General features: G+C 30.6%; 1 protein-coding gene across 11 annotated transcripts in view; it reads left to right on the top strand.

Moving 5' to 3' along the window:
* The window catches only part of LOC126748022 (protein groucho), a 157,195-nt gene extending 144,486 nt beyond the window's left edge, over positions 1–12,709 (top strand). For all 11 annotated transcript variants that reach the window (XM_050457796.1, XM_050457324.1, XM_050457657.1 and 8 more), the window contains 3 exons: positions 4,519–4,725; positions 10,209–10,367; positions 12,343–12,709. In XM_050457796.1, the coding sequence (XP_050313753.1) occupies positions 4,519–4,725; positions 10,209–10,367; positions 12,343–12,450 (474 nt within the window). In that variant the 3' untranslated portion in view covers positions 12,451–12,709. The remainder of the gene's footprint in view (positions 1–4,518; positions 4,726–10,208; positions 10,368–12,342) is intronic.
* Positions 12,710–14,713: the final 2,004 nt, after the last annotated feature.

Here is a 14,713-nt window from a genome sequence, read left to right as displayed (position 1 = left end):
ATTAACAGGGATTTGGAAACTGTCAGCTCCCTATCTTTACAACACAATTTAAAATTAAACTCTGATAAAACCAAAGTACTTTGTATTGGTCCTAAAAAAAGAAAGGAATATGTGAAAAATAATCTTTCTCTCACTTTACAAAACTCTCCTTTATCATTTGTAACGAGCGCAAAAAATCTTGGGCTTCTGCGTTTTAGCGAATACATTAAAAACTGCACTAGGAACGCATTTGGCTCCTTAAAACTATTATATAGCAATCGTCATTTTCTAAACTTTAATTTAAAAAAACAATTATGCGGAAGCCTAGTACTTTCTCACTTTGAATACTGCGATTTTATATGTGGACCTTGCCTCTATAGGAATGATAAAAATAAAATACAAAGGGTACAAAAAAAATGCGATCATATATCCTACAAAATATCCGAGTGCAAATGAACTCTTTAAACAAATAGAACTCTTCACTTGGCAACTTTTGTGCACGGGGTCCTATCGGCCCCCAATTCCTGTCCTGTCCTAGGAATAATGTACATCACGTTAATATAAGACAAAAAAATTAATTTACTCTTCCACAATATCACACTACCATGTTTCAAAGATATTTTACATACAACTCGATTAAACTTTACAACTTCTTATCAGACGAAATAAAAAAATACCATATCCAGAAATTTAAATATAAGGCGTGTGAAACATTACTCTAAATTGGGCAATAGTAAGAACAAAGTGTATACTGCTGGGTGCAGCTGTTTGGGTTCTGCGAATGGCTTGTAAAAATAATGATTTTTTTTGTTTGTTTTTCTATTTACTCTTCTTTGCTTAAACTAATGATTGTTATTGTATTTTTAGCGAAGAGTAATTTTTTTTTAGTCAAGTCAAGTGCTTTATTGTTTAAAAAAAATATAAATTTTTGTTAACAAAGCATGATATATGTATGTACTGATACTCAAAATACAGCTTAGCAAAATGCATGAAAATAATTATACTTCCATAAAGTAGTAAAATATAAATTATAAAAGATACAAAGCAGTGGTAAAACATATGATTTAAGTTATAAAACCAATTATGAAATAGTAAAACAGAATAAAATATCAAAATCTGGTCAAACTTAAAGTATAAAAAATAAAAGGTATTAAAACTAGTCGGTATATCATAAACTATAAAACTGCTTAAAAAACATATATAAATAATACTTTAGCCTCATTCACAAGAAGAAAGGAACCCATAAAACTATGCAATATCCTCAAGGACGTCCCGGTAGAACTCTTCCAAGGTATAATAACGTTTGCCTAAAAGTGACTTATTCAGCAATCCTCTAAAAGACCTTAATGAATTAGTTGCTTTTAAACCAATAGGTAAATGATTAAAAACTTTTTGACCCTCATATAACAATGACCTCTTCACCATCCAAGTACTGTTAGGAATCGGTTAGGGTAAATTAAATTTCTGACGAGTCACATGCAGTGGTCTTGGACCTTGCAGCCTGCTACGATTTTTAAAAATAAGGGAAGATATTTCCAAAATGAAGAGAGAAGTCAGCGTTAAAATCTTCTGTTCCACAAAGTGCGTTCTGTAAGGACACGTTTTGAGGAACATTTACAATGAATCTAACTGCACTCTTTTGAGTAGTGAAGAGGATATTTAAAAGACCTTGATTAGCTACGCCCCAGAACGGTATAACATACAGGAGATGTGACTCAAATATGTGACTCAAAAAAATATACAGTTTTAGCCAGTTGGTGACCCAATTCCTCCCTAACTTTCCTCACTGGAAAGCATCCCGAAGAGAGTCTCCTACCTAAAACCAGGATATGCTCCTCAAAACGCAGAGATCACAGTCAATAAGGATTCCCAAAACCTAGGCACCTGAGGAAGAAGATCTCCATTTAAAAGTAAATCCGTGAAATCACATTTTAGTCCCATGAAGTGAGTCTTGCTCAGATTTAAACACAAGCGATTGCAGTCGAACCATTCTTTAACGATAATTAGATCATCAACTATTGTTCGCTTCAGCCGCCCAATCTCCATGTCCTGCCATAGTATTGAAGTATCGTCGGCAAAAAGGGTGAAGTAACCAGAGATATTCAACTGAACAAGATCATTAATATATAGCAGGAACAAAACAGGACCCAAAACAGAGCCCTGTGGGACACCACAGTTAACTTCCAATGATGATGACTTTGCTCCCGAGCCCACAACATGTTGATAACAGCAATCAAGATAAGATTGAAACCAGAAAAGAGCCAGGCCTCGAAAGCCATATCTCTCGAGCTTTGACAGCAGTATTCGGTGATCCAGACAATCGAAAGCCTTGGATAGATCACCGAACACCGCCGCCATTAACCCTCCCTGATTCAATCCAAAATATACATCGTCAAGAAAATTGTAGACAGCATCATGAGTACTCCTGGCCTCCTAAAAACAATGCTGTTTAGAAGTTATTAAATTAAATGATTGAAGAAAATTAAAGATCCTTCTTTTAACCAGCTTTTCGATGACTTTGGACAAAGTAGGTAGTAAAGAAATCAGACGAAAGTTGGATGGCTCGCCCGAATCACGACTCTTGTATAAAGGGATCATGGTTGTAGATTTCAGGCAAGAAGGAAAAACACCTTGTAACCAAGACTCATTAACACACACACTGAAAGGGTTTCCAAGGCTTTGTCAGGCATCTTCAAGAGTACCTCAGCTGAGATGAAGCTGAGATTTCATCATCTCCACCTGACTTTTTATTTTTTATTTCCGAAATAACTTCTTTAAGCTCGTACATGTTTGTTTCAAAAAAACAAAAAGAGTGTTTATTGCAGACGTTTTTGAGATAAGATGATGGGTCAGAATTAGAAGTTAAAGTTTTGGTTTGATTATTTGCTATCTTATGATAAAAATTATTTAGGTCATTTGGGTCTATGTCAAAATTAGCAATAATTGCCCAACTTTCTCTTTGCTTGTTTTTAGTTTTAGAAAGTCTACTGTTATAGTAAATATTTTTAGCAGTCTTAATAAGTTTTCTGTAAATACTACGGTATTTATTACAATAGGAAATAAAGCTATGATCTCTATAAAATAAATTTAAATAGTTAAGAGAAAGAAGGTTAGTTGCTGATACTTTAGTAAGCCAATGATTTTTCTTTTTGAATTTATTATTGTCATTTGTTATGATAATCGTAACTTAGTGGTAATTTAGGTCAGGTTGAATAAGAGTAGCCTACGGCTAGCCTTGGCCGAGCAGGTTTCACGAATCTGCCTAAGAAAAAGAATGTATTTCTTTTCTTATTCTATAATTATTATAATATCTGTTAAAATTAACACTTGTTCAATAAAGGCATTATTTATCTATCTAATTTCAACAGATTAAACGATGCAATGGTCTAAAAACTTATTATAAATAAAATATGCAATTAAAAACTATTTTAAAAAAATAATAAAATGAATATTAATTTTAATATTTAAACTATTTTCATTATTTTATTAAAAACTATTTTACTATCCCACAAGAAAAGAAATGATACAAAAAAGATATTTAAACAATAAACCTATTTAATTGAATATTAGAAATGGTCTCCTTGAACGGTATGATAATAAGCCAAATTGTAGTAAAAGCATTTGCTATGTTGTACAACATATCGGGAATTATTAATTCACATTCTGCTGTAATTCTCTTTTGTAATACGTTAATATTTCCCGGCTTTGTCGCATAGACTGATATTTTTTAAACGCCCCCAGAGAAAGTAGTCTAGAGGTGTAAGATCGAGGCTTTTTCCTGGTCATTCAATTTCACCTTTTCTGCTGATGCAACTATTTGGAAAAGTCGTATGCCCAAAATGAGAAGGGGAACCATTTTGTTGAAACCATATTCGATGGAAATTAGCATTAGCATGTGTTCTTATTTCTGGTACTATCTGATTTTCCAAATGAATATTTGAATGTCATTAAACACGAATTATACAAAAGTTGCACGACTAAATTTAGACTTGTTTATGATAATGATCCGCTTATTCATAATCGTAATATATTCAATACTTCTTGAACCTAATCCTTAAATATAAAACTTAAAAAATCTTGGATACTAAAAAATTTTCTGAAATATTTGTACCTTCTTACTGCTTTCTATATGAGACATAAAATATTGTATTATGAAAAGCCACCCTACGCAATACAATATTTTGAAGACCTCATTAAAAGTACGAAAAATTATCCCAAGATCTTTTACCTTCGTTATTCTATTTAATTCAGTCAAATTAGTATCCTTAATAATATTATAAAAGTAATATATTCAAATGAAGTAGGATTTCAATAACATTGTCAATCAAACATTGATAGGTCTTCTTTAATGGACTAACATCATAAGTACATAATAGTACTGCTACTTCAAATGCTTTAAATTTGTTTTGATACCAAAATCGTACATGAGTAAGGAATAAGATCACATCCTTATCTGTTTCAATTGTATTGTAATTGTGTTTTGTTTCTTTTTACTTTGACATAAGTGTTAATTACCTTATTTCACATTTTCATTTTAAGGGCCACACGGATGGTGCCTCCTGTATAGATATCAGCTCAGACGGTACTAAACTGTGGACGGGTGGCTTAGATAACACAGTTCGGAGCTGGGACTTAAGGGAAGGAAAGCAGCTCCAGCAGCACGATTTCAGTTCCCAAATCTTTTCATTAGGATATTGTCCGACAGGCGAATGGTTGGCGGTCGGTATGGAGAACTCGCATGTTGAGGTAAGTTCGTTTCTGTATTATATACAAATTATGTCATACATATGTATAAAGAAGTAGAAACTTTTAATAGCGTTCGCATTATTTAAGTATAAATTTATAATTAGTGAAAAAAATCGCATTAGTAATAGTTAAAAGTCACCTTTAAGTATTGGTAAAGTGCGCTACTGATACACATATTATCGTGCTGAACATATATTACTTCTTAAGATTAAGAAAGATCAGAATTAGTAGATCTTCGAAAGATTAGAATTAGTAAACAACAACTTAGTTTGAGTTCAACTTGTGCTCAGGGACAAAGGGGGTGTTTTATTTACAAATACATTCATCAATTCTCTATTGTCAAGTTTACACACATTTTCAAAAGAAGAAATTTTCAGCTATATATTAACACATATAATAATGTTAATTTAACTTATTGGCGTTAGATTTTGGATTAAAAATAATAAAGATAGATATAATAGTTGAATAGAAGTCCATATTTTGTAGGAGAATAGAATGGATATAAAGATTACAAATAGGGGAAGTCTTTTATCTCCAAGAAAAATGCATATAGGTCACTTAGGTAAATGTATTATGCATTTCGGCTGTGTAAACAGCCATCATCAGATACAAAAATAAAATACAGGTAATTCAAGACAGTTTTAAAAAAGAGCATATTCACTTAGAACTTACCAGAACATTACAAAAAACATATACGTTCACCAAATAAAACAAAAATTACCCGCTATCGGGAATAAAAAACAACAATAAATAAAAGAATTAAAATTAAAAACATAGTACAATAAGGACATCTACGATAAAAATATAAATTTTATACTTAGGACGATACAGATTTCTACATATTAAAAGAAGGTACTATAAGGAACTATTGTATATTAGCGTTGCGTTAAAGAAAAGATTTTAAATTTTGACTAATACAAATGTTAAAGATGAAAGAGTTAAAAACAATAAAGGTAAAAGTTATTTTCTAGGGCTAATTGAATCAAAAAAGCGTAAACTTTCAAACTTAGTTTGCTCATTAATGCATGTGCAGTCTAGGGAGTTTATGGCCCTATTTATTTTAAATGCTTCCAACAAGTCCAATTGTAACCCTTTCTCACAAACATGCAGAACCTCAGTGTTAGGTCCCGGATCAAAATTATGCCCATACTCTAATATGTGGTTCGCAAAAGGAGAATTAGTATTGTTAATAAAATATTTTTATTTCGCGTGATAAGTCTTAAATGTTCGTTGACTCTGACTTCAATTTTCCTTCCGCTTTGGCCGACATAACAGATGTCACATGATGGTGGGAAGAAGTTAACCTGTAAACTCCAGATCGGTGTGTTATCGGTATTTTATCTTTAGTGTTTACTAAATGTTTTGCCAAGTTGTTTTTGGTTTTAAAACAAATATTAGGTTTAGTGACAAATTCATTGGACTTAAAACACTGTGCGACACTAGAAGAGACGTTGCCAAAGTAAGTAATAGATCGATAACATCCGAGGGTATTGGGTTTACTGAGTAATGGTTTATTAAGTTTATAAGATATAGTTTATAAAGATAGATATATCTTCTTTTTAAGCACAAAGGTAACATATTTAATGCACAAAAAATTCATTAACGTTCTTACTCCAAAAACCGCATCTAAAAATTTTGGAATGGCAACGCCGCAAGCAAAAGCTGATGTCATCTTGTGAAATGTCATCTTGTCAAACGGCAAGTTCTGTGTTTGTTCTTTATTTTTTGCTTGAAAAAGGAATAAGGTCTCATTTGTGAACAGTTGTATGATCGTAAAAATCGCCATGCAAGTCGATCTTTTTACACGTAAATGCCGATACTGTCATAGCATCATATCAAGGGAGTACGGTCATCATAAACGTAGAATAGGGGATTATAGAAATAAACCTAAACAAAAACTTATTAAGAAATATAGAATATTTACATGATATATTTACATGTTAACAAGCACCGAACAGTATGCTAAAAATATATATTCTAAACTCAAACGTGGGTGACATCTATGGGATAAGTTCTAAAAGTACCATGGTACCTGATGGTGTTTTACTACAATTTTTTAGTAAAAACAAGAGGAAAGCAGAAGGTTCATAGACAACATATTATATGGCGCGGTTAACATAATGATTTGTACGTTGTGAAGAAGGAAAGCAACAAATAAGTACTATATAAAAGAAAATTTAAAGATTGACTTCTTTATAGAGCATCTTATCATTGTTTTTTGAAAAAATGCTTCATATTTATTAAAGAGGAATAGTAATATTGTTTTGTGCCTGTCAAAATAGGTGACACATTTTTATGATATTATAAAGTGTCTTTTTGCCATTTCTACATACGAATTTGGCATCATTGCATCAGAGATGTTGCAAGCAATCAAACTGCCGATAGGTCCGTGATGATGCTCATTCTAGCCCTTTGAATGTTCTAAGATTAATTCTCTGAGCGTCTTAGAATGTCGCATTATGTCGTGATCTAGATCTTATCTGAGTAAGAGGTCAAATTGTAAAAGAGTGATGAAGGTTACAAATTGTAAAAGGTGCTATTATTCAAAACATATAGTTGGAAGAAATATTTTAATGAAATTCCTTGACCTCGGTTTGTGTTTCAAATTATAATGCGAATCTTAATGTTAATGTTTTGTCGCTTATAGTAGTACTATTTTTGGACTTTTAACAACAAATTCTTTTTTTTCTATCATAAAACTTCCTAACCTGTTTATCTTGCGTTTTACTAATAGTGTTTGTGCAACATTTAAATTTAATGCCATTTTTGAGAGGCAAAAAGATGCATTGTTTATTATAATTAAATTAGATTTCTATATTCTATAAACTAATAATTTAGCAAGAAATTTTATTGTTTTTTTTTTGAATAACAAATTTATGGTTTGAAATAAGTATGAATTTTTTTTTAGTTATTATTTATGATTATTATTATTATATATGAGAGTGCGAATTAATATTTCAATCATTTAAATATGTGCGTTTTTGAATTTAACTTTAAATTTAACATGAAGTTGGCAAACATGCCTGTGCAAAGAAATGTTGAAGTAGCTGAGTAATGCGCTTTTGCAAACTTTCTATTTAACCGTAGTCCAGTATACTTGCCTTAAATCTTTACTTAATTTTGTTCTGTCTAGATTTCTTATTAATCATAAAAGCACATTGTGCCACTGAACGCAATTTCTCATACAATGTATAATCTGGGTTTTAAAGCATTTCATATTTATTCTGCTATTACATATTAATTTTCAAATCATCGTTATTCTTTATCTGATCTTAAACCAAAATTGTATATTTATTTAGAATGAGGAGAAAACATCGTTAATTAAAGATAAAGCGCCGAAAAGATATGGTAAGACTATTTCTCCATTTAAGGTCGATAAAGCTATTTAAAAAATATCAGGACGGGATCTTAAGAATAAATAGCTAGGAATGTGTAGAGATATGATAATTATCCACCATATAAACGCTAAAAGTGACGAAATATGAGAGAACTGAGCTTAACGAAAACAGGTATTTAATAGTTTTCTTGACCTTAGGCGTATGATGAATATAGTGGTTGCTGGATTTAGGCACAAAATTAAAACCGTTAGACAAACATGTGTATATATTTAGTCTAAATTTCGATCTCTGTTTATCATCCTTAGAACTTATATGATATATAGTACTTATTCATAAAAAAATAAACAAATAACAATAATACACAAAAAGACATTGTAAAGCAAAGGTAATGCGGTACTTACATACAAGGTGTCTGCATTTTAACTTATGGTAGGAATAATAGCAAAACTCGCACAATAAATAAATGTCAAAAATATTATTTTAAAATTATATAAGTGTTATTAAACATCTATTAAATACTCTCATATAAATAATCTCTCTATTAAATAACGAGACCGCGTGCGCAGAAGACGTCCTAGATTGTTAGTGGAGAAACGCATGCAGGAGGTCTACTATTCCAGTACGAAAACACGATTTTATTACAGTATTTTTTCTTATAGAAGAAATGAATGTGTTTTTTTCTCGTGCCGACAACAATGTGTGATAAAAATAGCAGCAATGGATCAATGTGAAGTTTCTCGTTAAATTAAAAAAAAAACTCCCGAGTGCTATAAGTTATTGAAACAGATCTTTGGTGAGAATTCTCTATTCGCGTGTTCGAATTGTATAAACAGTTTTATGAAGGTGGAGCGGGCAACCGAGAATAACTAACTTCCAGGTCGAGGAAATTGTACGCGGAAATATTCGTATGTCTTATTATGAGTATTCGAATGATTGTTAAGTCTGTAAACGTCGATAAAGATATTGGCGGAATTTGGAAAAACAAGTCGTAGATTTTTGCACCAGGACTAGCACTTGCCTATTTCGGACTGTCTGTTTTTCTCCGACTGTCTTTTTCCTTTTTACTTACCCCTTTTCCCGCTTTAACCATATCAATAGTAAACCTAATCACTAGAAGGCTTAATCAAAACAAGAAAAACCAGACACATTGGTAACGACATCTCGACGCAATTTTAAGTAGAATTATGTACTTGATGGAGATCTTTATGGGAAAGTTGCAATCAAAAAAGCCTGAAAATTGATTTTCACTATTAACAGTTCCGCCGAAGAACTTAAGAGGTGGAAGAAATATATAAGACCAGTTGGCGCTAGGTTCAAATCAAATAAGACCATAAGTACCTACTGCAACGCAGGAAGTGGAGGATGGTCTGAGGGATTTGATTTAGGATAACTAATCATTATTGGAGTACAATATACAAGGGTAAAAAAGAGTGATTTCGATTGGATTTGTTCGATAGATTAATTCAACGATTGATAGTATGTAGAAGAAAATATGCGCATTGTGATGCAATGATCAATCAATGGCTATTGCAATGCGGTGAACTAAAGATGCGTCCAAGATTGGTTTGCTAAGGGAAACATGTGTGTACTTCAATGACCATCTCAATCCCCAGACTTAAATCCCTTTAAACATATGTGAGGCATCTTCATTATTAGCTCACCGTGCTAATATTAGCAGCAAGTATTTAATATTATTGAATGGGAATGGTCGCAAATTCCTCCAGAAACTTTTCAAAAATTGGTCGATTCGATGCCTAGAAGATATTGTTCAGTCTAAAGTGCTATATGAATTCTACTAAAAAAATTTTAATAATAAATTATATAACAATATATTTTATAAAATAATGAAAGTTTCCCTACTTATTTATGCTACTAGAATTATGTTTTCGCAGCAGTTAGTTGAAGAAACTTAGGAATATACTTACTTGCCAAAACGATTCTATAATTTTTTCTACCAGTTTCGTACCACCATTTTTAAAAAATGTGTTAATGAAGGGAAATCTTACGGAAATTGGCAAATTAGATCTATATTTCGATGCATTTTAGGCCTATATTTACAATGTCTGAACTCAAAGACAAAGACAGTGATAATTACTTAAAATAAAATACAAATACATTTATTTATTAATATATATTTTCTTACAGGTACTTCATGCGACAAAAGCTGACAAATATCAGCTTCACTTGCACGAGAGCTGTGTACTTAGTTTACGTTTCGCAACGTGTGGAAAATGGTTTGTTTCCACCGGGAAGGATAATCTACTTAACGCTTGGAGAACGCCTTATGGTGCAAGCATTTTCCAGGTATTGAACTTTAATTTCTATTTCTTGCACACATAATAATTAATGGCTACAAAATAGATTGTTTTTCTTAATTTCTTAAATTTTTATATAAAGTAGTAGTATATAACATCCCACGCTAATTATTAACAGTAATTGACTGCGCAATGTTGGTAATAAACAATTTTGTTTTTCGATTTTTTTTTAATATTACTTAATATCTTGTTTAAAAATGAAGTATTTTAATACATCGCGATATACATACCATTTCACAAATAGTCCTATGGTTGGAACCTTTGGCGTGACACTCAAATCACAAGACAGTTTTATCACCAACCAAAACTCTTTATTTTACTCCCGACACGTGTTTCGCTAACGGTGTTAGCATCTTCGGGAGAAGACTGAAACTGATTAAAATTCCAGTTTTAACATAACAATATTAGCGAAACACGTGTCGAGAGTAAAATAAAGAGTTTTGGGTAGTGGTAAAACTGTCTTGTGGTTTGAATTTCACAAAGTGACAACAAACAATTATGAGTAAAAGTTTTTTTGCTTATAATCTTCTCTCATCTGTTCTGGCAATATTAAAAAGGTTATACAATTCATTTTTAAAAGATGTTTATTAAAATTTTAGTTTGCATAAATTAGACCATTCCTCGTTCTAGTACCAAAAATGTAGCTAAGAGGGTGAATGAACAATTCATGAATTTTAGTGTAGATATACTTTTATAGTGGCCTAAGACTGAAATTCTTTTGTCAATATTTTTTTTTCAAAACTTTCTAAATTGAATATCTTAAAATCTTTAAAAAAAAATACGTCAATTATCTTGAACCAGTCAAAAAAAACATTTATCGGTCCGCCCGTGTTGCTAACCTACATAAATCCCATGAATGTAATAAATACATTTACTAGAATACTAAATTATTTTATTGTGGCGTTAATTAAGTTAATATTTTAAAACTGGCATGTTACAAAACAAAAAATTAAATTTATTAAACCTGTCATTTAAGACTATACTTTTAAAATTAATAGTTTTTGTTTTTATAAAATATTATTTATTTGAAGCTCTGATGCTATATTTTTTTTTCAATCACCTTGTTATTTAGAACAGCATACAAAATGGAAACTTTTTTCTCATTCAACAGCCCTCGTATCTTTTATTGTTCTTCCGATATTTAAGAGACTGTCAGTGGTTTGTCAGTGTGCAAACTTGTTTTTTGATATAAAATTTAAATAGGTCGAAAACGGTTAGACTTACTGGATATATAAATTGTCTAGGTTTTTACGCACAATCTATAAAAATATAAGGAATATTATAGAATAAGTGTAAAAACTTCAGGTATAGCCGGAAGTTTAGTGCCAAAATTGTGTTTTTTTTTTAGTGCTAAAATTGTGGTTTATCAAAATATTTTATCCGTTTTTCATGTCCCCCTATTGACCATAATTGTCCAAAGGCTACGATGGCTGCAATTCACCCTAGTACATTAAAGAACGTTTTTGCTTTTTGCTTCAAATTTTTTTCTGTACTACATTTACAGTTGAAATTACAACTTAATGTGTTGTAAATTAAATGTTGTAATTAAAAAATATTTAACTATACACCAAAAGTTATAGCAACAAATTTGAATTAAATTTTTAATTTTTGTTAAATTTATGTTAAATTTGTACCACCCTTACTTATTTTTAACCAACTTACCTAGTATCCCTTATTTAAATTTTTATGTTTTCATAATATTTCTTTTCAAAATAAAAAATAATACTATCTTGATATTGTGTGAATTAAAGCATACGATGCTAACTGAATATGTCAAAGAAGTTAATTTATCTTTCTTTAAAATATGAAGAGCTCATCTAATTATGGATTTTTGAAAAATGAACAATTTTTGATGAATATGTTCATATCTATATTAATAAAAATGGAATGATATGTTCATATTGAAAAAAATGAAAGTTTTCCTATTTTTTTAAATAATTTATGTATTTTTTTTTAATTTACAGTCCAAAGAATCCTCAAGTGTTCTCAGTTGTGATATCTCAACGGACGACAAGTACATTGTAACGGGATCGGGTGACAAAAAGGCGACAGTCTACGAAGTGATATACTGACAGTTTTAGTGAAATTGTGCGAGGTAAATAAAATAAAAGAGACAACGCGCGCTCGTGTGTGTGTGTATATACAGGGACCAGACTGACATAGAACGTGGCAACATTCTCCCGTGTGCAGCTTAGCTTATTGTGAAAAACTCGATGACTTTTGTTAAGGAAGCACTCGATCGTTGTTATATGTCAATTTTCTTTTCTTTTACACAGAATCTTTAAAGTTTTATTCTGACCATGAAAATTAATAAATCTTTATGTGACAAGAGTTTGTGTCTTTTTTATTCCTTTTGTAATTTTGTTAATAAGAATCTCATAAAGGATATACGAGGTCATTGCTGATATGTGGTATATTAGACGTATATAGAAAAAGTACTTATATTTTTGCAATATGGCTTGCCATATCTGTCTACAACCGTTTTCAAGAAAAATAAACTTTGTGTTTTTTGTTATGAAAACGTTGGTAAAATACATGCTTATTGCCAAGCAATATTTTAATAACCTACTTCAGAAACCCGTCATAAGCAGATTTTTATCTATATTGTTAATTCAAACTAATGACATGTTTGAAAACAATAAACATAAAAATAACAAACAGTGCGTTTTTTCAAATGGAACACTGTGTATAATATTAAGTGTTTGGATAAAGGAACCAAATTTTTTAATTTACTGTATTAAGTACCTCACTAAGATTGAGAGAAATTGCATCGCTATTAATTTCATGTTCTTAATACCAATTCTATAACAGATAAGAGAATAGGATCTTTATAATATTTTTGCCTCTCTTAGAGGTATTATATATAAATCATGGCATCATAAACTTTAGCAAATTTCCATTTTTATTTGAGTAATTTTGCCTCCACAAAAATAAAACAGTGGGGAAAAGTTAGATCTATTAATTTCGAATTAGATAATCAAAGTACGCGCATTGTGCGTTATTCTGAAAATTTCAAATGGTATGTGTAACTTTAGCTAAAATAGGTATAAAAAGTCAGTAAAAATCGTATTAATAGCTTTCTTTAAAATGAAGAACTGAAAAACTGAAGCAAAAAATAGTAATTTTAAAGTAAAAATAAGCTTTCATATTATAAGATATCTAATATATTAAGACCGTGGATGAAAACGGTTATTATTAAAAAAGTCCAAAAACATAAAATATTAAAAACTATTACTATATCATCATTCGAACTTTAGTAAGATCTAACAATTAAGTTGCCTTTTAACTTTAATAATACCCTTCATAGAAAGGTTATAATATTCGTTGATAGATGGTTGTAGATCTTAGTGTTCTCATAAATAATAGATTTTTTGCTAGTGCAGATTGGGTTATGGGCAATGTTAAACTGGAAGCATTTTGAGGCATGTAGAAAGCACTTACCTATTTATTTTCATATACGGCAGAGCCAGTTTACAAAACTAATAATAGATAAACAAAAAGTTGATCATCGTTAGTGTGAAATGGAAAGAAAGTGTCACAGGTTTAGAACTTAGAATTAAACTCATTTTAGTTCAGAATTGCGGGCTGGAAATGACACGTTACACTTTACAATTAAACAAATAAATTAATTAAAACATTAAATAAAAAACACTGTAAAACAGGCAGTCTTATTTTCTTATGTTTACATCAAATTTTAAAGATTATAATTTACAAAAAAAAAGGAGGAGAAAGCGTGTATTTTAATCTCGAATATGTACAGTAAAAGATAGTGTTATACATACTATATATAAGATATACATACCTATTTCTGTTTAAAAAATCGGCCTATATTCAGTGATTAAATAAGCAAACAATATGAAGTACTGCGCTGTACATGTACGTTTAAATTTTATTTTATTTTAATTTTTGCTAAAAACACAATTTAAGGGACAAACCAAACAGTTCGTAAGGACACTCATCAGCGACTGCTATTGAAATCCATCAAATGCACCAGTGATACCAAAAACTGCGAGAATTCTATTAGCGATTTTCTTTAAGATGGTAGTTTTTGTTTTATTGTTTCATAAGAATTACGTTCCTACATTGGTGGATATTGTTATGTTTATAGATGTACAATAGCTGATTATGTTGAGCATTAAGGGTTTGGGTGTCTGTTCTACAATTTATTGTGTCGTTAATATGAATAAATAATATTTTGGAGATATTTCGCTTAAAAAAAATGACTTCCCTATCCAAGATCTTAACTTTTGAAAAATCGAAATTATGCGGCAATGAAAAATGATGTTGTGTCTAAGTCATATGCTCCTCTTTGTCTTTATTAGTGATATTAAAATC

This window comes from Anthonomus grandis, chromosome 1 (assembly GCF_022605725.1).
Source record: "Anthonomus grandis grandis chromosome 1, icAntGran1.3, whole genome shotgun sequence".
Classification (NCBI taxonomy): domain Eukaryota; kingdom Metazoa; phylum Arthropoda; class Insecta; order Coleoptera; family Curculionidae; genus Anthonomus; species Anthonomus grandis.
Note: the sequence above shows the minus strand (reverse complement) of the source record. Positions and strands in the feature narration are given on the sequence as shown.